This window comes from Emys orbicularis, chromosome 1 (assembly GCF_028017835.1).
Source record: "Emys orbicularis isolate rEmyOrb1 chromosome 1, rEmyOrb1.hap1, whole genome shotgun sequence".
In the NCBI taxonomy this organism is placed as follows: domain Eukaryota; kingdom Metazoa; phylum Chordata; order Testudines; family Emydidae; genus Emys; species Emys orbicularis.
The window spans coordinates 104,809,797-104,836,310 of NC_088683.1; the positions used below are offsets into that span (position 1 = coordinate 104,809,797).

Sequence of the window (26,514 nt, forward strand, 5' to 3'; positions counted from 1 at the left end):
TAGGTCTAATTTTCAAAATACTACAGTGAAACCATTCAGCAGGTGTTTACATGCGTCATAATCAGATCTCATCACTAGTAAGAGGGGAAAATATCACACTAACACAATAAGATATTCCAATGGAGTTCCTGATTTTATTGTGAAACATCTTTAGATTTTCAAGATGGGTTTAAAACCTCCATGTTACAGCACCAATTTGAGAGAATGCACACATGTTACTTGTCATATTTAATTAAATGGTCATTGTACATTTAACTCTACTTTATACCTACATAATCTAGTAGGCGCCTCTGTCAAAGAACAGAACTTTCCCTTCAAATTAAAAAACCACCTTTACAGAAGTTATGTACTATTGCACTATCTACTCAGCAATAGTAGTTACATGCTTCACATTCTTTTGTTGAAAAATAAATTGAATTGTTACAAATCCCTGATGCAAGGCACTTTTGAGCACCTGCAGGAACATGTCCATGTAAACAGTGATACATGATACAGTACATTTTAAATAACAAATGAACAATTTCCATAGATCTTTGACCATATAATGAACAGCTTTACACTGAGGCTAACAAACATGATCAGAACCACAATGCACATTTTGTCTTGATTTAAAAAGTTCTCTTAGGACTAAGACACACAACTGGGGAAGAGAACTGTAAACATCAGGCCTGCCTCCCACTGAGCTGGCAGTGTGCTTCCTGTGTGTGTGAGATCCAAAGTTGTTAGCAGGCTTAGGTTCTACATTACCTGGATCCACTCAATCCATGATGGCAACTGCCAAAGTGTGGAAGAAAGGATAAAATTTCTGGTAGTGTAATATCTGACCGGTTTGGATTAAGAAGATACAGTTTGTGCATATTTCAAGTATACAAAGCACCTACTCTCATAAGATCACCAAAACATTAAATGTTTTGATCAGCTTATTGCGTTTACTTCAAGCCATATCTTCCCCTTTCTATTCAAAAGAGAGAAAGACAGTGATATTTTATACCCAAGCATGGAAAACTCATTTCACTCCCTGAATATTACATTGGCCACATTAGTCAAAGTTTGTCTAGAAACACAAACTATTTAAGTACTTTAGAAGACTGTATTTTCCAGGGTTGACTTTATATTCACATAAAGCCATAGACAGCTGCTAACTTCATACCATAATTATTTTTTGGGGGAGCAAGGAGGAGAAATCCTCCTAAGCTCTTAGAGATAGTTCTCAATTCCTTCCCATTTTGGAAAGGAACTGAACATCTTCAGAATTATGCTCAGTTCTGTTCCAACCCCATGCTAGTTTTCCCTTTTGGTGACATGTGCAAATAAGTGTCTGCTCTTAGATTTTACAGGGAGTACGGCCCTCCCCATTTTCTGCAAGGATGCTCTCTAATCTGGCCAGTACTGAGGTATTCTCTCTCCCCCCATTTAGTGCTATTGCTGCACTATAAAGGAGCTGTTCAGTGTAAACCAAGTGGGAAGTCAGAGACCAGCCGTGGAGGAGAGGGAGGGCACTTCAGCTCCACAGAGCCCAACAGGCTCCACCTTATTTCTTAGAAGGCGAAGTTGATACTAGGCAGTCTTATTTCAAGACAACTAACCAGGAGCCTTCAAGCCCTGCCCCCGCTCAACAAACTGGATTCTCCTCCCCCCTTTACAAGGTGGGGGAGATGAGGTCTCAAGTCTCTTAGAGCTTCAGGTGCCAAATGGCAAATGAGCTGAATGGGGATGGAGCTTGGAAAGCAAAGTGGGAAACTCTCACTCGTGGCAGAGAACAGAAGGCAGGCCTTGAAAATGCACAATTCATGTAACTATGTTGACTTTAAAAAGCCCTATTCCCTGTGAGAGCAAGGCTACACTGTGAAGCAACAATGGTAATCTTAATCAGCAAGTGGTTTTCATGTTCCCATTTTCCTCTCTGCATATAAAAGGGTTATGAAATATCCCCCCATATGAAGGAATCAGTAAAAAGTATAATTCCACAGACTACTGCACTACAAATTACAGAATTAAAGTAACCCCAAAAGAAATCAGTCTTCACATACGAGAACGCAGTTTGTCATAAACTGCAAGAAATGGTGTAAGTTAAATATAAAACTCATATACAAAAAGGGCTACCTTTATTTTTTTTTCTTTTAAAATGTTGGACATTTCCTTAAAAATTACCTACTTCATAGGATTAAATCTACCACACAATTTGTTCGGACTATAATAAAATAACAGGTAAAATACTATTAAAATGCGTCAGTTAGAGAACTGAGGTACCATTCTTGATAACTGCATTAAAACTGCAGCATTTATGCACAGCTGCCAAAGAGGCAGCTTTTACACACTGCTTTCTTCTTGTGCCCCACTGTTACTGAATTCTGGAATCTGGTCTGTGAAGGACTGCATCATCCACTGTCCATTAGGAATGTCACCAAAGGATGACCCCCCACTGTAGCCTAGATTGTTCGCTTCTAGAAAAAACAAACAAAAGTATTACTAGTTTAGTTGGCATCATAGCTGTAGGAAAGTTTCAGAAAAGTTCATTTTGATGAAAGAATTTTCCAAGCATTCCCCCCCCGCATTTTTCAATTAGCAACTCCTTTTCAATATTTACTCTTGATCACTCTCTAGTCCATGTTAACTTCCTAAAAAATGAAGTATGTTTATTTGAATTGTGACTAAGTTTGAGCAGAAATCAGCTGTTTCACTAGCAATGAACACACAGAAAACACATTTAAAAATCCTCAGTTTCGTTTGTATCCTGCCGACCCAGTCTTCATAACCCCACACCAAACCCCATTGTGTTCCAGCTATTATATGAGAACAAGAAATGAACTTGAAAGATCATGAACAGGAAGCAATATAGGCAGCAATCTACATCAGAGCGCAAGCTTAGGACATGAAATTTAAAGACCTTTATCAGAAGTTGGTAATTATTCATTAGTTCCCCTATATAGAATTTAAACCTGTTCTTCAGTTGTGACCAATGGCACTTCCTCCATTTTTGGTTTGAAGTGAAAACCAGAATTCCTAATTATGGCTATTCTGCTACAGTCAGAGTTCCAACTCTCATTCTATTCTCCCCTTGTGTTTTTTCTGTTGCTAATAGTTTTTTCAAACTCACTTGGGGCTGAAATTGTGTATTTGTGAAAGCTCTGCAAGACAGCAGCTCTGACCCAGGTCAGGAAACATTCAGGCTCCACAGCATACATAAGCTCTACGTTTCTTTTTTTCTCCCCCACACCCAATGTCTCTTTAAAATTAGAAATCCAAGAAAAAGTTAAGTGCAAAACCTAGTTTGATGTAAGGTTAAGACAATGCTCTCAAAAGTTGGGGAATACGAAAAGTTAAGGTTTCCTACACATCATTAAATGGGATACACTATACAGTCTGTGGTTTTTTAAATTTTATTTTATTCCTCAGTCTTAACAGTGTATTAATACAAAAAAACTGCATTTACACTAGCCTTCAAATCAATTTATGAAGTTATATGGGAACCACAAACCATCCTGATACAGGAAAAATACATTTGAATACATCCTCCGTCACCAGTAGCAAGATGAACAGGATAATCTTATTTCTCTTTTTTATCACTTGTCAGGTCTTGCTATTCTTAGATTAGAAGTTCAGAGGTAATGACTATTTCTTTTGTAATGAAAAGCACTATGTAAATTTATGGCAAAAATGGTAATTATGATGCTCTTCTAGGTTGTTTCCATATATGACTTGTAAATGATTACAGTTATTTTTACACAACAGATTTGTTTAAGAATCCCTAAAATCTGATCTTGGGAAAGTTGCTGAAGTTGCAGAAAATATTTTATTTAAATGCAAGTGTGTGTCCAGGAAAAAAAAAGTCTCCCCTCTTTCCCCCAAACAGAAAAGGGGGCCCTAATGTCCAGATAAAGTGATATAGAAGAAATTATAAATTTAACAGTTTAAAGTTTTGAAGTACAACAGCATTTAAACAAAAACTGCCTGAAAACAGTAGAAATGCAGAAAAATAATCCTAGTATATTTTCACATGTAAAGACTTGGGGATTAAAAGCCACAAGTATCACTTTTTACCTGTTCCATTTGAAGCGAAGTTACACTGTTCATGCTCATAGGGGGTTTTCTCACTATAAGCACCACCATACGCTGCTTCGTAACCCGGATCATATTTTTCTTCTTTAACTGCCATCTTTTTAGCATCCTCTGGAGAAAAAGGCCTCAAATATGTTAATCTTCAGGATAATAGTAAACCATGAACATTACATCACACAACACTGTATACATGCAAGTTCTTATCCCACCTTCCATGAGATAATGGGTAATTAAGATTTTAAGAAAAGATGAAATAAGTAACATGCTTAGTTCTACACAGTCTGTTGTAAATTAGAGGGACTATAGTTACATCTTTCCTATAATACTTTATTTCCTTATACCCTGATAACTGCTGGTTCTATATATTATTATCCATCTCATATCAAACCTCATGATATGGCTACCACATAAATTTTAAGAAAAGATTACCAAAAAAGCACTATACCTTGTGCAAGCTGTAAGTCAAACGTATACTGCACCTCCTGCACCTCTGTGTTTGGCGTAATGCCTTTCAGTTGATCCCTTAAATCTTTAAGCTTTATGTAATAATGAACTTTATCCTGTGCACGTGGAAATTGAGCACATCTTGCACTGGATGATGGCATAACATAGCAGAGCTTTACGAGAGAGACAACAAAAAGGAAGCAATGCTAAATTAGAGGTCAGTAAAGCATCCAGTATGTAAAAACTCAAGAATAAGTAAGCACTTAACCACATTTATATTTGTAAGCCTTTGTACAAACATTAATTAATCCTCAGGAGATGGAGTAATACTTCCTTGTTTTCGCTTACCTGCTGAGGATCTTACCTCAGACAGAGAGGTAAGATCATCAGCTGACAGAGCTATGACAATTTATACCACCTGAGGATCTGTCCTAGAAAAACTAAGATTTAAAACTAACTCAGAAAAATTAAGTGACTTGTCCAATAAAGCACAATACTTATTTATGACTAATATAGTATTTATAAGTTTATGTATTTATTGCAATATTTATTAATTAGAACACAACCAACATGTTACATGGGGTTATTTACCTTAAAACAGATACAATATTAAAATTCAAGGTGTCCATCAAAGGGGTATTTTAAAAACGGTTTGTGGATCAAGTCTATGTATAGTCCATCCATGCTAGTACTTTATGGTCCACTCATTACTTACAGTCCATCACTAACACACTCTTCCTCAAAGAATTTTATTGAAACATCAAAATTCAACAGAGTGCAACTGCAAGTAACCTTTAGAAGGCTGCATTTAAAAGTACCGATCACCTTGCATGCCCAGATACAGCAATTTTGTTACTAGCTCTAATAGCACAGTGCCTGATGATGTGTTCCCTCCCCCATGCTTGGACTAGTGTCATGGTCATCCTTGAGTCCATAGGCGCTGACTTCCCCTCTAGCTGGGAGGGGAGGGGGGTGCTCAACCCTCCCTTTCGCCCCAGGCCCTGCTCCCACTCCACCCCCTCCCCTAAGCCCCAGCCCCGCCTCTTCCCACCCCTTCCCCCAAGTCCCCGCTCTGTCCCTTCCCTGCGTCCTCCCCCTCCTTTCAGCATGTAACTATCCTGCTGACAATAATACACCATTTCTAAAAGTAAACCTATAAACCCCTACAAAAGTCTGGCTGAGGAAAGGATTATATTTGCCCAATCCTATTCTCTTTTGTTTAAATAAGACCCCTTCACTTCCCCACACATTTTGGGCAAAAATCACCACCGGTGGTAAGTGGGTTTCATTGGTTTCACTAGTGTTGAAATAACTTTGCAAGAACTTACAGTTTCTGTGTCTGGGACTTTGTGGGGCTGTAATCCAAATTCCAATTTTTTAACTTTTACTCCAAAAACTTCTTTACTAAAAATGTCATAAATACCTAAAATGAAATGAAGGTAGATCATTATATGCCACATAGAAGGCTGCTGGAAAGAGAGAATGATTCAAAACTAAGATTCTCACATTTTCCATTAAAAACTGCTATGCGAGGTTTATACTTTTGCAATTTCTGCATCAAAATTCGTCCTCCTTCTCGAAACTCTTTGCTAAATGAGAAAAAACAATTGCATTCAAGATTAAGACCTTGGCTACTACTCATTGTTTAAATATGGTACTATCCTGCATTTTCCTACCTGGAGAGGTCTTTGCTACCTGGTGTTGTTCTTTCCACCATGTTTGTAAATCCAATACCATATTTTTGTGGTAAAGTGTGGTCATCCATATGGTTCAATTGTTCCTCACTCAGCCCAGACAAAAAGAGACACTTCCCTGTGAAGAGAGAAGATACAAGTTTACTCATATGCATTCCGAAATACTTCAAGGTGCCAAAATACTATAATGAAATATTTATTTCTAAGGAGATACTAAAATGAAGAAAAACATGAAAGCTATTTAAAAAAGGGACTGCCCAGTATATAGTATTGGAATGCTAAAGAAATACTCCATGTTAAGCAAACATCATGTATTTCAGAAGATGATTGCCTTGTCTACATTTATTTATTTTAAGACTGCTTATAGTGAGCATTGTTTCTATACCGCTTCAAGATAGAAAATCCCTGCTGAAAAATGTAATGCCACCACCCGATTCCTTGTTTCCATAAACAGGACTTTGTTCCTAAAAGTTAAATTTGGAGCTTTAATTTTATGACTGAAGTAAAAATGGAACAACTATGATCAATATCTATTTCCACATTATTCTGTTTGGTTCCTCTTGTGAAGCCCAGGACCACAAAGTTAGCATTAGAAGCATTATCCTAGGTATGGAGAATTCATTGTGGTGCTGGAGAGAACACATTTTCAGCAATTTTTTCCTTTCCTGCAAGGGCTATAAAACAAACAAAGAGGCTGCCAAAACAAAAAGCAACAACAACAACAAAAAACCAAACGACACACCACTACAGACTACCAGAGGTTCAAAACAAAGAGCAGGAAAAGAAAGCAATATTGTTCAAGCAAACAAAGTTGAAAGGTTAGTTAACTTTATAATGAAAGTCTTCAAAAAAATCTAGGCTGTTCTGATATTAAGCAAGTTGACACTGTTCATGTTAGGAACCCAAAATGGTGCAAACCCTGGCTAGATATGAGATCTCCTCAAGGCTCCTCTGAACTGCTACGCATGTTCAACACATCCCCTGACTTTTACGGATCTCGATATCATGTCTTTAGTCAGCAACCAATCATATTTTTACTATGAAAGCCACTCCCCTTGATGTTCATCTGTTATTCTCCCCCTACTTAAAAACCCACACCAATTACCACCATTTCAGAGTTGTTTTTTCCGTTATATTTTTCGGCATGCCTATTGTTAGTCTAATTTACTAACTTATCCTGCCATCACTTGTCTATTTGTATTGGCCATGGATTGTTTGAATTTTAATAAGTAGATTAACATTTTATTGTATTTGAGTCATGTTATGTGCTGTACACTGCCATGGAGCTCTTCAGCATAAAGTAAGCACACTTACTTTTTTTATACTTAAATTCTTATTTTACGTATTTCAGTACTATTTCTGCCTCTCACCAATTTTTGATGTAGCATGAAAAGTTTAAAATAACAAGTTTAGTTTGTCTCACTGTAAACAAGCATCTTCATACTACATAATGGTTTTATCAGCATGCACACATTTGGACTGATTCATGATAAAATATACATTAAGTCAAATGCTCATTGTGATGCTGGCAGATTAGATGCCAGCTCTTGCCCAGGCTGCACGCATTAGCTAAGAACTGACAACCTCATAGTTGGGGACCAGATCAGGTCCCACCTGTATGTTGGTTTTGCTCAAAACAGATATTAGTCTTATAAGAATGTATTTCGTGTTTAAACTCTATGAAATGCTTGTATGTTGCTGCATGCATTAATCTCACTTATAATATCTATAGACCATGTTATAAGGTAGTATTTAAGTGTTTGCTCTGAAACAGTAAATCTCTCCAGTCAGGAGAAAAACATTATCGAGTGTGAAATACTAGATTGTCACAGGAGGTGTTATCTCCTGCCCAACCAAAGAAGGCCCATAGACACTGACAAACCGCTGTGGAACATCAGAGGACAAAAGACTGTTTATTGCTCCCCCTCCACCTAAACTCGTCCCATCATCTTGTACTCTGGGGGAAAGGAATACAAATCCCTGTCAAGAAGAAACTGCATCTTTTTGAACTCTGAAGGGCCCAGAGACTCTAAATTGAAGCCAGACATCCCCAGAGATCCTCCAGGGTCTGCCCTGAAAGACAATTTGAATAGATAGATCACTACAATTCTGTCACGCTTAAGATTTAGATGCAAACTCATTTGTATGTATGTTTACTTGCTTTAACCTGTAAATAACACATTTCTTTTTTCTTAGTTAATAAACATTTAGACAGTTTATTACAGGACTGGCTATAGGCACTGTCTTTGGTGTAAGACCTAGGGTACCAATTGATCAGGGATAAGTGACTGGTCTCATGGGACTGGAAGCAACCTGAATGTGGTGTGATTTTTTTTATGTAAGTGACCATTTTCCATTAAGTCCAGTTTGTCTGGGTGGCAAAATAGACTGGAGAGTCTAAGGGTACTGTCTGTGACTCAGTGTTAAGATTGTTGTAATAATCCAGGAGTTCACATTTGTTACTGGCTTGGTGAAGTCTAATTATAGAACAGTAGGCCACTTTGGGGTGTCTGCCCTGAGGTAGGCACTCAAAGTTGCGAGCCACTCTAGACAGCGTGACACTCATTTCAGAGGAAAATAAATGAAAAATCCACTAACACAAAAACCCAGTACAAGATGTAGGCACCAGACTTGTGTCTCATACACAGCCTTTAATCTGGATTTATCACTCCTGTTATCATCAACAGGTGCTCACACAGATCAAGGGCAGACAGTCTTTTATAAAGAACCCTGAAAACAAGCTATGCACCTACCTACAACAGGAAGTGGTAGATAAGCCCTAGTTTGTTTACAGTGAATCACAAATTAAGTCAAATTTTGTACTTCTCCCTTCTACCCCAATAGCAACATTCAGATGAAAAATGAAAAAAAGTGTCCAGAATTATTAAAATAAATATGAGGCAGTTGTAAAGATATGGCAGTATTTTTTTTTTTTTTTTTTTTTAAACTTCAAATATGGTGTACCATTAATGTTAGAAACTACCAGTTTGGTGAATTGGAAGGGGAGGGGGAAAATGGGTTTGTGTTTTATTCAGACATCTAGGAGGTTTGTTAATAAAGAGGTAAATACAGAATTGGTAGGGCATTCAGAAAATTATATTTGGGAAAGATGGGGTTGTTTTTTTTTTCTTTTCTGTTTTTATTCTGAAAGTTGGTGACTGCTGACATAAAAAAAGCCATGAAAACTCAAATGCTTGTAATTTGATTTTGATTTAATTATATGCTGTAATAAACTAAGATTAAACAAAATTGTTTTTTCCAATTATATAATCCTGTAACTATGTTTACATAATTCTGAACCCGCATTTATAAACAAGACCAGAGGAATCATTGATGATCCATCTTTGTTTTGTTTGTGTGGCTTTATATGATAGAACATAGTAGTATGTGCCTGTCATTAAATTACAGACAATGCTGAGAGTGTTTAAAAAATTGAAAATACAAACAGCCTCATTTAAATTGTCACATTATGACAGAATTCTGCAAATCCCAATAAAAAGAAAAGAACAATAAACTTACAAAAGTGGTTTCCAGGTCCAGGGTAATGATGCCCTTTGTAGGCTGCCATTAAACCCGGGTTTATGCCAATCTACAGAGCAAAGCATTAAGTAAATTGTAGCTTCAAAAACATAACTATTAAAATAATGAAGGGAAAAGGGAATACTTTTAAACTGATCTAATTACTTGCAAATCTTGCATAATAATGCATTTGTCAAACCTATTAATCACAGCTCAATTAACAATTTTCAATTATTTCAAGATTTAAAAAATTTAAGACAAGAACTCAATTTATAGGTATAATGTTATAACATTACGGCAACATATATTTTACAACAGTTAGGTGTAGCATTTAGGGGGAAAACAATAAGGAAAGAACACTCAATAATAGTATGAACAGTTTCTGCCTTCCCTCATATTTAAATTTAAGATTTTTTCATAAACCAGAACGCTGTTACTATAATCCTTGACAGAGAGTACACAAACAACAACTTGGATGTTACTTTATCCTGTGAAGCCTCATCATGAAAATGCTAGATAAACAGTAAAGTAAATCATAATTCATGAGTTACAGACTTCAAAATGTTACTTAAAATGTATGACTTACAATTACAATATCCAGATTGAAGGTCAAAATATCAGGAAGAGTCTTGGTCAAAAGTTCAGCTTCAGACACACCATTAAAACGATCCACTTTTCTTTTGACTTTGAATGTATCTGTGATCTTCTCTTGTTTGCCTTTTGATTTAGTTGATTTAGCTGCTTTAGCAGCTGGTTTTTTTGGCTCTGTTGATTTGGTTTTTCTCTTCCTTCCCTTTGTAACTTCTGAAACACAAAGTAATAGATTCCTTTTTGCATGGCTTTTCTAAAAGTGTAGTAGAACTGTTTTTAATAATATTGAGGTCAAACATTAATACAAAAATATGCTGCTCAAATTTTAACTTGTCTACTAAAAACTGTTCTCATCTTCATAATATTTATGCAAAATAATCCTTACATAAAACAGCCTTCAGCTGAAATTCTGTATTCCAGGTTCGGTCTGAGAACAGCACTAGCCCATGTCAGAAAGTGAAGTTGTGGAGGTTTAGGTTCATGCTGACCGACAGTACTGGCATATTTTGCTTTGACAGTTGCTGGACATGTAAAAGGGGAGCATTTGGTTTCATTTGCTAGGGATGAAAATTAGACTCATTGTCCAATGGAGTGCTACTTTATCTCATTGGGAATATCACTTGACAGGATCCCCTAAATCAAAACCATGGTTCTGGCTTAATGAGTATCACACACAAAAATGGTTACTTTATAGAAAATGTAACATGTTCTCAAGAAAAGTCCACATACAAGTTTCCTACCATACCGCCTTATTAACTATGCCTATTGCTAATTATTTGGCCATCTGGGACTTTACTAGAGAATTTAAGTTTTACGGATAACCCTTTATAGACACACATCATAGTTCAGCTATAAATTATAACTGACTTGAAGAGTTACACGCTTGATAGCCACAGTAAATACTGAGAGTTTCTCATATTTTCTTATATGCTTAGCTGCCCCTATCTTATCTCACTATTTGAGAATTGTTCAGAAAACAAACAAAACCTTTAAAAGTTCTTCCATGTTGAAAATACATGCAGAGCAAAAACTACATGCACATATAATCAGAGTAGCCACTATGAATGCATAGTAAAATTTATTTAAAAAACAAAAAAGGCCACCAGCTCATATTGCTTAGATAGCAGAGCAGACAGCCTCCACGGGGAAGCTTGGCACAACTACTTTGCTGACCAGCAGCTAAAGAGCAGGTAATATTTCAGAGAAGAGGGATCTCAAATAAATTTGAAAATATTTGGTCTGACTTTCTAAAAATCTTTAGTAATTCCAAGCAGATGGAAACTGAGATGTTGCTCTCCTTTCCCCTCCATGCCCCCCTTCCTTTCCTGTTCTTTTTGTCTCCCTCCCCTTATTTTTGGGACAAAAGTCAATATAAATTGGAAAAAAAAAAAAAAAAAAAAATCAACCCTGACCAAACTACCACTACTTCAGTTCTCACGGTGGAAGAAAGTACAATGTTGTGGCTACAGAATACAAATCAAGATAGCAGTAGCCACGCAGATAATTTAGGCTAATATGCCATATACACCAGTCCCTTGGAAACACTTCAAGAGGTAAGAAAATTTCAGAAGCTTTTCTTTTGTTTTGTGGGTGGAGGCAGAAGCAGTGCTAAGTTCTACTCTGCTATAGGGGACCTCAGCTTATATATACACACAAAGGCTGATGACTAGAGATCACAGTTTCTCAGCACCTAGCATACTTCAGGGTGCTGGGTGAATAGTATATCAAAAGAAAGAGGGAAGATAAATAAAGATAACATACAAGATATAAGCTTGCCTCTACCACAAAACCAGCCCTACAGCATATAGAGGAAATCTAAATAAAATTGCACAATCTGTTTAGAGTTTATCCTTCTCTGAACAGACATCCCCCAGTGAGGCATAACTTTAAACTTGAGTGCACCATTATCCTTTCCATTTGACAAAGTGAGACCAGAGGGGAATTTGTTATCTAGGATATATATGAACAGAAAGTAATTCATGCAGTTGAGAAAAATCTTTATAAACATATAACCTAGAATTTCTATATTTACTATCAGTTCGGACACTACCTTGGTCATGACATGTGATCCTAGTGATGACTTTCTGCCCACCATCCTAACATTGAGAAGTCCGGTGGCACCTTAAAGACTAACAAATTTAGTTGGGCATAAGCTTTCGTGGGTAAAAACCCCCACTTCTCTGAAGAATCTGTTAGTCTTTAAGCTGCCACTCTGATACTTGACATCCTAACATGGTGACTCTAATGAACAGGGCTTGAAAAACTCAAATGCCCATTTAACAGTGGCAAGTGGTAAGTCTAACCCCATCAATGAATGCAAAATTTAGGATATTTTATTTTATTTTTTAAAAACTTTCAGCATGAGGATAATCTTTGAGATGAGAAAAATATAATGGAGACACACTGCCTTCCTGAGTCTGCAGACATCCCTGGTGCATCTGTGGCAGAACTGCAGTGGGCAGCTTGATGTCAAGAATCATGTTAATTTCACACTCTTGTTGCTGCTATTTAGGAAAGCTATAAGCAACAGCAGTCAGGCACCGAGTTATTCACAAGGAAGTAGGACCCAAAAAATTGAAGTCTGTGGGAGCAGTAGAACAACCGATTTCCCTCCCTCTTCCTCTCCTTTGCCAGTAGTCACAGAATAGAAGAGACCCACCCCTACTCCCAGTAGCCAGACTCTCAAGGGAGAAGAGCAATGTCTTCCTCAATCCCAGCAGCTAAAACAGGGTTGAATTTCAAATTTATCAGACACTTACTACCCAGACTATCACTACAGATGGCGCTCCCAAGAAGGGTCCAAGGACAGCATCCTAACAGGAAATCCCAAAAACCTCTCCCTTCTCAAGGCTGGCAGTTGATGGGCTTCTCACCGGAGAAGTCACACCACCCTGGTCTTTCATATCTATCTCGGGAGAGTAGGTTTAGTCCTCTTGTTAGTAGGTGTCTAGTTAGTTTTTCAAGCCCTGCTAATGAGCCTGTGGAGACTTAACCTAATTCTCAGTGTTCACAGCAAGACCTGGAATAGCTCAATAACAGAACACTATTGGAATACCTAAAGCAAAATGGAAGTGTAATTAAAAGACACTGTTTCCTCATCACAACATGTAACTCTCCCCATGCAAGAGAGGCCTAACTGTACTAAATACAATATTATAGTTGTGCACTAACTGTAGTGAATAATATAGTGTCTCTGTTAGAGTGACCAGAGCATTTACTGCTTGAACTAGAAGATGAAGATTCACTATACAATTTCATCTTGCCAAGGGTTACAGCAACTATTGTGAAAGTAAATATTTATGTAGATGTGGCACACAATTAGGCCTGGGATGCCATCATCCCAGATTTAACATTCTTGCATTATGTTAGCATTATTCAAGTATGGCAGATATTACAAGTAGTAAGCAATACGGTGACACTATTACACAGGCTCCCATTCTGGCATACTTATCACCAAAACTAATAAATAGAAAATATACACCTCTACCCCGATATAACGTGACCCGATATAACATGAATTCAAATATAACGCGGTAAAGCAGTGCTCCGGGGGGGCGGGGCTGCGCACTCCGGTGGATCAAAGCAAGTTCGATATAACGTGGTTTCACCTATAACGCGGTAAGATTTTTTGGCTCCTGAGGACAGCGTTATATCGGGGTAGAGGTGTATATGAAGGTTAAAGAAAGAAGATAATAGGGGCTACCTAGAAATGCCCAGAGCACAGAACTGAAATGTATCTCAAGAAATGGTTTCTAGCCTTCTCATATTTGTAGGTGGGTTAAAGTTAGTTTTTAAAATAGTAATTACAAATTCAGATGATTATAATGCACCACAAAAACACTAATTAAATATGTAACCCTAATAAAGACTTGCAGTAAAACAAGATCCTACTATGCTAAATTTTACAAAATTGCTATGAGCATTTACTAGCTGAAGCAAAAAGTCTAGCTGCCGGCCTTTTACCATGATGACTGATTTAGAAAAACCACAACACAAAAATCAACTAATCGTAGTTTACTCGCCTATGAAAATTATCACTCATCATGAAAGATCAGAATTTGGCAAGCCTGAGCAATGTCAAAACTACAACCAGGGTTTGCTTTGTATTTTCCTATACACATGCAGCATGTTACAAAAAACAAGTTTCTGAACACTTGTTCAAAAAGTGCCAAAAAGAGAAAAACCAGGAGATTAGAGAAGCAAATTATTAAGACAAATCATCCTTGAAAATCAACTACTAAGTATCAATTTCATTTTCAGCCTCGTTAATCAAGATTTTAACTTTATAAAATATATAATTTATATTAATTTGGTCACACTACCTTGAATAGGTTCTTGAGTAAAGTTTGGATCTGGAATGCCCTCTACAGTCTGTTGTTCATTCATAATTTCCATGTTAGGAGCTGCAGTCATCATTTGATGGAATGGAAAAGTATAAAATGCTTGAGCTTGCTGAAGAGGAGAATAATATCTTTAAAAAAAATAATTAATTGTTAGCCATATAACATTAATCTCTCAGAACTGTCTTAAGTTTATAACCTGTTCAGTACATTACTTAATCAAAATAAAATCATGGCATTCTTAACCAGGGTTGGCATACACTGCATGTTATATTCTCCAGTTACAGTCTATTACAGCAACATGTAGAATATCCAATTCCATTAAATGGCCAATGCTTCTGATCACATAGTGGGAATCAAACATTGCTGAACACCCCATCTCCCTTTTAATTAATTTAATATTAAGCATACAAGAATCAGAATATTCCAGTCACATTAAATATACGCCTTATTTTCTCCCACTTTCCTATAACTCAATTATAACTAAAGGTTGCGATTCTTTCACGGAGGTCACGGAAGTCACAGATTCTGTGACTTTCCACGACTTCCGCAGCAGCTGGACCAGCTGCTCAGGTACCCCACAGCCAGTCGCACTGGCCACTGCTGGAGCGACCCAGGGCCAGCTGCTCCATCGGTCCCCGGGGCCAGCCGCACTGGCTGCTGCTCGGGTGGCCCTCGACATCTGGCTCTGGGGTGCCCTGGGGACCACCTGAGCAGCAGCCGTCTGGAGAGCGGTCCCCGGGAGCAGCAGCCGGCGGGGGGGTGGGGGGGGGAAAAGGAGGAGAGAGTCAACCCCCAGCACTGGAGCAGAGCCCCCCGGGCAGTGGGTCCCCAGAAGTAGAGATTTAGGGGTATTTTTGGTAAAAGTCATACTTTGTTGAGGAAGAGTCAACATGGTTTTAGTAAAGGGAAATCATGCCTCACTAATCTACTAGAATTCTTTGAGGGGGTCAACAAGCATGTGGACCAAGGGATCCAGTGGATATAGTGTATCAAGATTTTCAGAAAGCCTCTGACAAGGTCCCTCACCAAAGGCTCTTACGCAAAGGAAGCTGCCACGGGATAAGAGGGAAGGTGCTCTCATGGATTGGTAACTGGTTAAAAGATAGGAAACAAAGGGTAGGTATAAATGGTCAATTTCAGAGTGAAGAGAGGTAAATAGTGGTGTCCCCCAGGGGTCTGTTCTGGGACCAGTCCTATTCAACATATTCATAAAAGATCTGGAAAAAGGGGTAAACTGTGAGGTGGTAAAATTTGCAGATGATACAAAATTACTAAAGATAGTTAAGATACAGGCAGACTGTAAAGAGCTATAAAAGGATCTCCCAAAACTGGGTGACTGGGCAACAAAATGGCAGATGAAATTTAATATTGATAAATGCAAAGTAATGCACACTGAAAAGCATAATCCCAACTATACATATAAAATGATGGCATCTAAATTAGCTGTTACCACTCAAGAAAGATCTTGGGAGTCATTGTGGATAGTTCTCTGAAAACATCCACTCAATGTGCAGTGGCAGTCAAAAAAGCGAACAGAATGCTGGGAATAATTAAGAAATGGATAGATAGTAGGACAGAAAATATCATGTTGCCTCTATATAAATCCATGGTACGCCTACATCTTGAATACTGTGTGCAGGTGTGGTCGCCCCATCTCAAAAAAAGATATATTGGAATTGGAAAATGTTCAGAAAAGAGCAACAAAAATGATTAGGAGTATGGAATGGCTTCCGTATGAGGAGAGATTAATAAAACTGGGACTTTTCAGCTTGGAAAAGAGATGGCTAAGGGGAGGTCTATAAAATCATGACTGGTATAGAGAAAGTAGATAAGGAAGTGTTGTTTACTACTTTGGCCTTGCCTACGCTACCAAAATAAGTCGACCTAAGTCAGTAGTTACTGCAGTGGTTCGTGGCCATACTATGCCCCCTATGTCTGTGGTGTGCATCCTCACCAGGAGCGCTTCCACCAACTTAACTGTGGGGGGCACTGACAGTGGTGAGTCCTGTGCAGAGCTGACAACCAACAGGAAATTTAAATAACGCAGCGCCTACACAGACACTATGTCACCATAACTACATCAAGCAAAGTGCTACACCTCTCGCGGAGGTGGAATTATTAGGTCGGTGTAGTGGGGGACCCACATCAGTGGAAGCAGTGGTTCCCAAACTTTAACAACCCATGAACCCCTTTCACTAAAATGTCAAGTCTTGTGAACCCCCCTCCTAAAAATGAATATTTCCAGGGATTTTCTCCCATACCTCAGCATAAATTATAAAAGCAGTGATCTTGGAAATATAAAATTTGTTTTTATGACATGCTTATTACACACTATTTATTATTATTTATCATTACAGTATTTTTAGTACATTATGAAAACAGCAACACTCTTCCAAGATCTCACTTTTGTAGCTTGTATCACTTTTGATTAAGCCTGTTATAAGACAAGGCTCCTATCAGAGGTGCCAGTGGGAAAAAGGGGTACGGGGCAAAGCCCCCACACACCCCAGGAACTGGGGAGCACCGCTGGAAAAGTGTGGGGCACCGCCAGAAAAAAAGGGGAGGGACCCATGGGGGGGGCACGCCGACGTGGGGGCAGCACATGACCCTCGTCACCCCCCCCTGCACTGGCGCCTCTGGCTCCTATGTTTCATCAAGGAGTATCAGATGTGAAACAGCATGAAGGTATTTAAGAAGCCAACTTAAAGAGGTCTTCTTACACAAGCATTCAGGTCTTGAGCAGTCCAGGCAAACAACGTACGTTACAACAGAGCTTAAACTTGTTCTTCATAATAATTTAAGAACAATGCTAGCAGCCTATTTAATTTTAAAAACAGCAAAAAATATCCACCTCCCTTTCTATTTCGTATAAGGAGTCTTGAAGTTTAAATCTCCTCAGTGTGATAGATATGCTTGCTTTGATCTGCTTAGTTCTTGGAAGTCCCCAAGGCTCTGGGCTGCTGGCCCCGTGCTCCCTACGGATAGCTCTGTCCGCCATTAAGGATTCCCTCCCCCCCCCCCAAGAACTCCCTGTAACATTTCATGAACCCCCAGGAGTTCACAAACCCCAGTTTGGGAACCACTGAGTGGGAGCAACATTGTAGTGTAGACACTTACAGAGTTAGCTTGATGTAAGCTGCCATACAACGACCTAACTCTGTAGTGTAGACCAAGCCTTAGAATTAATTGATACAAGGTGGGTGAGATAACATGTGTTATTGGACCAATTTCTGTTGGAGAGAGAGACAAGCTTTTGAGCTTATACAAAACTCTGACCTGAACTCGAAAGCTTGTCTCTCTCACCAACTTGGTTGAGTAAAAGATATTACCTTACTACCTTATATCCTGGGACCGACATGGCTAGAATAACACTACATACAGACACCCCCTGGGTTACGCAAATCCACACTTACGGAAAAAGTTCCATAAGCTAGAAATAGGGTTTTTTTTGGGGCGTAATGGTCAGATATACGTTTCCGAATTACGCAAAATTCAGGGAGCGTCTGTACAACAATTAGAATTACCTGACTTTTGCCCACTTTGAATGTACTTAATCTTCCATCAAATTATTTTATCTAACACATGCCGAGTGCGTGAAGCACTCTGGGTTGCAAGATGGTATAGGTTCCTAGGTGATTTGAGGCAATTAGCCACAGCTCACACTGTTTAGCATCTTTAAGCAATATTGTACCAAGCACTGGCCAGTGACATCAGTGACACTCCTGCAACCTGTACACAGAGACTCCTACTCCAGATATGCCTCCCCATATATACTCATAGACCTGCCCAACATAGAGTCCCTGCTCAATACATCCCCCACATATGGGCACAAACTCCCACTCACAGACACAGGTCCCTGCTCTGCGCCATAAACCCTTAGTCTATACAGAGACATCCCCCCCATCCACAGCTCATTGCTCCATACACCCTTAGTATCCATACACCCCCACACACACACATCCATCCACAATCACCTCCCGCTCTACCCCCTTCACCCCCCGCGGACAGACGAGCCGAGCGCCCGCTGGACACCATCCCTGCGGCTGTCCAGCCCCCGCCCCGCCTACGTCACCATGCGCGGGGCCCGGCCGTTGGGAGCCGGGCAGCCGGCTCGGGGGGCTGAGCAGCGGCAGGGGCCTCCCCGCGCCAGGTCTAGGCCCGGCTGCCCCGTGTACCTGCCCGGCTCCTCGGCTTCCATCCCCGGGCGCTGGTGCGTCCGGCCTAGCGGGCTGCCGTGAGCACCAGCAGCAGAACCCGTCCGCTGCCCCCTCCCCGCGCAACCCCCCCGGCCCCTTCCGCCTCTTACACACAGCGCCGCCGACCTGCCAGCCGAGCGAGCGGTCACGTGGGGCAGGGCAGCCAATCCGGATCAGGCACCCGCCGGGCCATGATCACGAGGCTTGCGGGGGTGGGGAGAAGGCAGAAGAGGCGAAATAGGGTGAAAGGAGACGGGAAAGGGGGCGGGGTCAAGGACCGGAACGTACCACAGCAGCCTGTTGGATGACTGATTTCCCCCCGCCCCGCAGCCTGTTAAATGACAGACCCAGAACGCTTGACATGCGCCGGGATTGTGTCATGGCTCCAGTTTTCTCTGACTCCCTCCCACTTTCAGGCCTTTTCTCTTGGCAGCACAAGGGGGGCGGGGGTGGTCACCGGGCTACATTCGCGACTGGGTCCACACTAGACATGATCACAGACTCGAATGCGAAACGCTCTGAGATTCTTGGGGCTAGAGAGAGGGGATCCGTAATCTATTGACATTCCTAGTACATGGGGCTCTCAAACGGAGCCACAGTGAAGTAGGATTCACAGTTAAGGCATCGCTGACCATAAGACGTTAAAAAGCGCCTGTGTACTTCTTATTTGGGAGAATAAAGACAGAATGTGATCAGTGTTTGCCAGACAGTCCATCTAACCTGCCCATACTACTGGTTGCTCTGTGCACATCAATGCAAGTGCATGCCCCAAAAGTAAAATCACACAAGGCAAGAGAAGAAATCCAATAAGCAGTCTATAGTAACTGTTAAAGGACATGCCAAAGCCTTTAAAAGAAAATACCACTGTATTCCACAGTAACAGTTCTTAACACTGCAGCTTATAGAGTTACGATAGAGGACTAGTATATTTCCATATGGCTACTTAAAGACTAACAAATTTATTTGGGCATAAACTTTCATGGGTAAAACCCTCACTTCTTCATGCATCGGAAGAAGTGGATTTTTTACCCACGAAAGCTTATGCCCAAATAAATCTGTTAGTCTTTAAGGTGCCACCGGACTCCTTGTTGTTTTTGTGGATACAGACTAACACGGCTACCTCCTGATACTTGACATATGGCTACTGTGGCTCTGATCATGCAAACATTTGTACCTATGCTTTCCTGTATGCATGTGACTAGGCCCATTGAAGCCAACAGGGCTATTTATGCTTAAAGGTAAGCACATGCAAAAGTGCTTTGCTAGATCATGGTTCACACAAATAAAGTTAAGATGGCAGGTAAATGTTTGCAGGACTAGGGCCTATATTGTTGTAACAAGACAACTAGTGTTACCATAGAACTACAGTTCTGCTATCACAAAGCATAAAAAATCCCCAATCAGGCCCCAAATATGAGACTGACATAAAAATATTTGCCTTCTTATCTTTGAGCCTTTAGTAATCATATTTCCAAGCTTTCTCCCCACAATCACCAGGGTTAGAAACTTTAAAAAATAAAATAAATAAATAAATAAACCAAAAGCGGAGATTCTCTCATAATTACACAACGCCAAGAACTCGGGACAACTAATGAAAAACACCAAACGTTCTGAACCTTGGCAATTCCTATACTGTTCCTGGATTGTTAACATAACTACAATTACTAGTAGTATCCTATTACTACAGTATTTTATTGTTAATGTAATCACTCAGTTAATGCTAATCTTACCTCAGGGGGGTGGGTTGCTACAGTGGGCTAAGCCTTTAGGCCACTGTCGTGTATTAAGGATAGAGCAGAGAGTCTCTGAGGGATGCGTTAGACCACTCAGGGATATGAATGAACACAGACTTACGGAGCCAAACAAGGGACCAGTGAGGGTGCCTCCCTAATCACCGCAGCATCCTCTCTCCCCAGCCAGTTTGGAAGGGGGCCTTGCAGCAGCGGCTCCCTATGGGGATCTCCCATTTGCGGGGAAGCGAGGACAGACTGGCAATGGACGTAGTTCCGTAGCAGCTGCTAGAGTCACGTGAGAGATGACATGCATGCCCTGAGTCACATGATTTGATGAGATTTGCTCGGCTCCTCCTGCAGAAGGACGGGCCGGCTAGCTTGTCTCTGGGGCCTTGGTTGTGTTCTGAGCGGAGAGCCTGTCATCCGGGACCTCCTCCTAATGTGTCCTGGGCAGAGAACAAGTGCTGTCAGACCAGTGTAGTAGAGTTTTGCTGCATGCAAGTAGGTGCATTTTCCATGCCTCAATCACCGGCAAAGGATGGTGTGTGTAGCATGGTTGGGTAGTGGGGTTGTCTCCAGAGTTTGTGGAGTTGCCTTTGGGGTAAGGACAAAGAATCCTACCGGCTGATGTCCACGGGGGGGAGTGGTTACTTCTGTAGTGTGTTGCAGAGATTTGAACATTTTAAAAGCACTGTTTCTTCTTTACCTGCTTTAAAACTTTTTAAGTGAGGCTCCATTGCAAAAGGCCTCCCCTCCCCATCTCTATTTCCTACCGAAGGTGGATGTGATTTAACCAAACGCGGTTTCTTGTTAACAAATTCTAATAGGGCGAATTGTATTTCAGAATGGGCTAGTTGGCATACTAATTATTACAACTTTTCCCCCCCTCCAATTCTTCACTCAGTCAATTGGAGTACTCAAATCTCAAGTGCTGTCTGCTCTTCATCATGCCTGCTGGGGTATCTTGGCCTCGCTACTTGAAAATGCTCAGTGCAAGTACATTGGCTATGTTTGCAGGTGCAGAAGTTGTGCATAGATATTACAGACCTGATCTTGTAAGTGATTTAAAGTTTTGATTTTCATTTAATTTATAACAGCTAAGTAATATGTGTTTTGAAATTTCTCCTATAGGAATGCTGTTCAGTGGACATTGTTAAGGTCACTGTGGCAAAAATACCAAAACACTTCTATTTCAAAATGTTAATATGCTTGTTTTTCAGTCCAATAATAAGGAAAAAGAGACAAATATGTGAAGCTGCTAGAAAGTCATGTCTCAGGATTTTCCCTCAGTTTTGAAGAGCAATGTGCATCAGACATTAAAAGAAATTATGTAGTTTACCCAGAATGTAAAACATTCTGCACGTGCAATGAAAATTGGCACTCTTCTTAGCGTATTTTTTTCAGAGTAAAGTTACCTTTTCTATGGGGTTATAAGATTCTTTTCCGCTCTAGACTAGAAGAGCTAGAATCCCAAGTCAGCAATACCTACAAGATTATTTTTTTTCTTAAATCCGAGTCAGCAGTTAGTTGCTTTCACAACTTGGTTGGGAAGCAGATTGTAGTAGTAACACAACACCACATGCAGAGGTAGTAGTTTTTCCAGGACCTGAAAGTACACCTCTACCCCGATATAACGCTGTCCTCGGGAGCCAAAAAATCTTACCGCGTTATAGGTGAAACTGCGTTATATCGAACTTGCTTTGATCTGCCGGAGCGCGCAGCCCTGCCCCCCCGGAGCACTGCTTTTCCACGTTATATCCGAATTCGTGTTATATCGGGTCGTGTTATATCGGGGTAAAGGTGTATATAATAAACCTTCATTTTTAAAGGCATTAGACACAGAACCAGGAAAAAGTAAACTTGTTTTATTAAGACCTAAAGCTCAGAAGTGAACTTTTGGGCAAAGTTGGATCTACTTACGATTTGGGTGGAAAGCATGTGAAATTTTTGTGAATTCAATTCTAAACCAGGTGAAATGCTACAGTTTTGGTAGAGATTTGTAGTTTGCTTTGTCTAGAAATTCAAGGGGTGAAAAATCTATGCAAATCAAATGTTGGAAAAAAGTATTGCAATTGTTTGACATCTGATTCTTACAGCTTGCTTTTTACCTTCTATATTTTTCCAAGCTCTTGACTCTTGCAACCTTTTTCTTCCTTTGTCCCTTTTACATTAGGAAAACATTCCCTCTTCCCACAATATTCCTTTGCTTCAAAAAATGGAGCTGAAATTAACATGGCTTTGTTGCCTTGTTTATACACTAGCATAATCTACTATTACCACAGCTGTGCAGATGCAAAGTGTGGCTGCATAAAGCGTAAAGTATCTTATGTGGCTCCCATGTAAACAGTTGCTGTCTTATTCACGCAGTGGTAACCGAGCCTTTATTATCTTCTCAGATGGATCTATTTATGCTCGCACTGTAATATCACACACTCTTTCTATTTAGTCTTCCATCTTTCCCACAAAAGGAGAGGAAATAGAATTAACATTTTGCTGTTCAAAGCAAATATATTAAAAATAAACTGAATTTAATACTTAAAATCTGCAGTCCTGGAGAGTGATGTTCTGGCATATTATGATATTATGGCAATATCAGCACAGGGTACTCCACAGTGTCCCACCAGTATGCCTTCTCCCTGATCTGGAGGCAATCCTTCGAGGGTTTCCATGCCTATTAGATCTGTTTCTATGCCTATTAGATCTTTGGCTTCTCTCATAAGGCTGCTGACAAAAGTACCAGTTGTGGTGATAGTAGATGTGTCCACATTGCAATTACTAGGTACAGGGTGGTTTCATTTGAACCAATTGTCTTAATCCAACAGCCATCAGATGGTAACTGGTGACCTGGTTTAAACTTGAACCAATGCCCTACAGCTTCTGCAATCTATAAGCCATCCCACTCTGTAGAGCTTTTGTTGTTTAAACTTGTGTAACTTTATTTCAAAAAGTGGTGGGGTACCTCTGCCTTCTAGTAGAGGAAACAAAAGACCAGTTTCAAAATAGGAATTATTTAAAAAGAAAAATTATACTTGAAGAATCTTCCCACAGTTTTAGAGTGATACTTTTCCTACCAGTAGATTAGTAATTAGGAAGTATATAGTAATTTTATGAAATGGTTTCTTTGACATATAATGACAAAACAAAATGTATAGCTGTACAAAATGCTCATCTGTAGTTATTTAAACTAATGAAGACTCTAAAAGCTTATAGCTTTAAAAGCAGCAAAGGTTAAATAATGTGAAGGGTTTTTTTCACCCCCAGTGTAGGTGTTTCATCTTCAAGACCAGTGTGAGGGCTGGTGAGGATGTGAATTTCCACTATCACCCCTGTTTGGCGTGAAATCTGAAGCTCCCTTTGGCAAATTAAATGTATACTGGCCACATAATACAGCTACTTTCCTCTTCTGAGGAGTAGAAGAGGCTCTTGTTCCTGTAGCCAAGCACTTACCATATTCTCCCACCATTTTCAAATTGTATCTTTGGGAGTCCTTATGCACGTGCACCCTGACCAGGTTAACTGGAATGACGGTTACAAAGGTGGATGACTTAACTGAAGTGAGACAGCTGCTTATCAGGAAACCATGTGGCAATACATGATTAAGGGAAGGATACATCAGTTTGAGCTATATTCTTAAGGGAGATGGTGGAAAAACAGTTCACTCCAGATCTCTAGTAACTAAAATGCCAGCCACACTTATAATGTCCTATAAAATAACCAGGTTTCAGTGGCTCTTTTCCATCCCTGGAATGGAATTTAGTACTGTGGGAAGGGTTCCTTAGAAAAGGTATTCCCCACCTCCCCCAAGATCAAGTTGTTCCAAAGGACTAAAGTCAAATTGCCAGATGCAAGAAGTTGAAGTTGAATTAGAAAGAAATTTGGTTGATGCTAGAGATCAGTCTACAATTAGCTCAAGAAAGAGGGAGACAGAATTGTAACTTGAATGTAGTGTTCTTTTCTGCCTCTCATGGGATGTCTAATTTTCTGTAAATTAGCTCCGTTTTCTATATCTCAGTCACAGATTTTGAGCACTGACATCTCTTTGTTTTATTTATTTTATAGACTATACCTGAAATTCCGCCTAAGCCTGGAGAATTGAAAACGGAACTCTTGGGTCTAAAACAAAAACCAAGCGAAGTTCATACTTCACAACAATGACCACAGAATATTGAAGTCATGAAGGGTAGAATTTTCAGAAGTGCCTAAATAACTTAGGGTCCCGAGTCTCATTTTCCTACGTGATTTAGGAACCAAAGTCATTGGGACTTATGCACTTCTGAAAATTGTACCCAAAGTCCATGTATGAAATGCTGTAGTCCTGTAAATCTATATTTCTATTTATTTAAAACAAAAAAAAACTTGTATGTAAGAAATAATTGAGGAATCCTGTTTATCAGAAATCCAGCCAGTTGTTCATTAAAACTCCTTGTATTTTTGTTTTCAGAAGAATATAATTTTTTTGTCCTGATTACTCTGTAACAATTTTTAAAATCTATTGAAAGTATAATTCATATTGGCTCCTAGTCTAAATAAATGTTATTAGGAATTTGAAAATTAACAAGATTTTATTAGGATTAATGTAATAAAAATTATTATAATTACAGAATGCTCTGCAGACTCAGAAGTCATCTTCTTTAGTACAGATCACTAGAGGTAGTGGCTTGACATTTTCTGTAGCACCACCACATTGAATTGATTAGCCTTTTTTTAAAAAAGTTTAATTTTATATAAGTGGACATTTAATACTATAGTGTCATGCTTTAAATATTTTCTCTAGTTGTACGTGCATATATACATGGTATCTGAAGACGAGGTTAAATAGAACTTTGCTTACTATTGCTTTTATAAGCAGTTATGCTAGATTTCTCATCAGAAATTTTGTCAGCAAATCCAGCTTTTTTCATAATACTGTTTATGTATATGTATAATTCAGTGTAGCTGCTGTTCTTGTATGGAGGGGAAAGGCAGAAACAGTGGATTTGAGTGTCCTGCTAGTGTGTGTGCTTGGTTTTTTGTTTCTGTTTTTAAAACGAGCAAATGAACTTCCAGTTCTGAGAGGGAGAGATGGCTTTTTTTTTTTTTTTTTTTGGCTGAACATTGGAACATCTCGGTATGGGCTGCTTTAAGAAATCTATCACAAAATTTAAAGAAGGGAAGAGAGTAGAAATAAAAGCACTACGGAAGATTTAATGATAAGTATAAAAGACAGAATGAAAAACTTACTTTAATGAAGGTTTCCCCCAAAGTTGTACATCTTACTGTTGTGAACGTCCAGAACAAACATCACTTCTAGCCAAATTTACACTGTCATATATATTTAATTATAACAAACGGTATCATGGATGTGATTTCTTACCCCCATCTGACAATTCCTATGAAGCATGGAGATCATGCCTGAAAGCTGTGTGACCCTCTGCAAAATCTCTTACTGCTACTGACTTCTATTCCTTCAGGAGGTAAATGAATCAATGGGTGTACACTGTCCTAAAGTTGGTAGTAATACTAGGCCCTGATGGCCGCTAATAAGGAATCACAATGTATACTAGTCCTCCTTTCATGCTTACATAATTTGGCAGAAAGGAGATCAATTTTTATAAATTTGCTGAAATCTAACAAACTATGTTTGTCAATTGAATAAGTGTTATAGCCAATATAGAATGGAATGTAATAGAATAACCCCTTTTTACTGAGTCCTGGGAGTGTTAGCTGACTAATATTAATGCTGGGTTTCTTTTCAGGTCAACTTTTAACTTGAATAGTATTCTCAAATCAGGACACTTGCTTATTCTTATCTAATCTATAATTTATTAATCCACCCAGAACCACATTAGTATACAATCAACAGTTGACCACTCATGTGTAACCAAACGAATGTTGTAGGTGTGTACTACACATACACAATACAGTCTTGCAAGCAATTATCAGACATGAGGCTCAA

At 39.4% G+C, this 26,514-nt stretch overlaps 2 protein-coding genes across 5 annotated transcripts; one reads left to right on the forward strand and one right to left on the reverse strand.

The window, feature by feature from the left end:
* Positions 1 to 115: 115 nt before the first annotated feature.
* On the reverse strand, positions 116 to 20,833 carry TDG (thymine DNA glycosylase). Of its 4 annotated transcripts, none has more exons than XM_065402141.1 (10): positions 20,701 to 20,833; positions 14,630 to 14,778; positions 10,303 to 10,520; positions 9,717 to 9,786; positions 6,180 to 6,315; positions 6,010 to 6,092; positions 5,832 to 5,926; positions 4,505 to 4,676; positions 4,042 to 4,170; positions 116 to 2,444 (listed from the first exon to the last, which is right to left on the reverse strand). In XM_065402141.1, exons 1-10 carry the CDS (start codon positions 20,811 to 20,813, stop codon positions 2,311 to 2,313), a joined length of 1,299 nt encoding a protein of 432 aa, XP_065258213.1. In that variant the 5' UTR covers positions 20,814 to 20,833; the 3' UTR covers positions 116 to 2,310. The 4 variants fall into 4 exon arrangements, with proteins under 4 accessions (XP_065258213.1, XP_065258238.1, XP_065258230.1 ...); XM_065402166.1 differs by lacking the exon at positions 20,701 to 20,833 and adding an exon at positions 20,577 to 20,692; XM_065402158.1 differs by lacking the exon at positions 20,701 to 20,833 and adding an exon at positions 18,957 to 19,007.
* An 83-nt stretch (positions 20,834 to 20,916) lies between these two features.
* Positions 20,917 to 25,178, forward strand: LOC135890656 (ubiquinol-cytochrome-c reductase complex assembly factor 6). The gene is made up of 3 exons (XM_065418060.1): positions 20,917 to 21,080; positions 21,484 to 21,634; positions 24,639 to 25,178. Exons 2-3 carry the CDS (start codon positions 21,527 to 21,529, stop codon positions 24,732 to 24,734), a joined length of 204 nt encoding a protein of 67 aa, XP_065274132.1. The 5' UTR covers positions 20,917 to 21,080; positions 21,484 to 21,526; the 3' UTR covers positions 24,735 to 25,178.
* The last annotated feature ends 1,336 nt before the right edge of the window (positions 25,179 to 26,514 follow it).

What these genes read in the sequence shown, in the direction of transcription:
- TDG (XM_065402141.1), bottom strand. Translation starts at nt 20,813, where the DNA reads ATGGGAGATCCCCATAGGGAGCCGCTGCTGCAAGGCCCCCTTCCAAAC. An exon ending in TACTCAAGAACCTATTCAAG is followed by an intron (nt 10,521 to 14,629) that starts GTAGTGTGACCA and finishes TTTGTGTTTCAG; the next exon opens with AAGTTACAAAGGGAAGGAAG. An exon ending in TCAATCTGGATATTGTAATT is followed by an intron (nt 9,787 to 10,302) that starts GTAAGTCATACA and finishes TTTGCTCTGTAG; the next exon opens with ATTGGCATAAACCCGGGTTT.
- LOC135890656 (XM_065418060.1), top strand. Translation starts at nt 21,527, where the DNA reads ATGCCTGCTGGGGTATCTTGGCCTCGCTACTTGAAAATGCTCAGTGCA. An exon ending in GATATTACAGACCTGATCTT is followed by an intron (nt 21,635 to 24,638) that starts GTAAGTGATTTA and finishes TTTATTTTATAG; the next exon opens with ACTATACCTGAAATTCCGCC.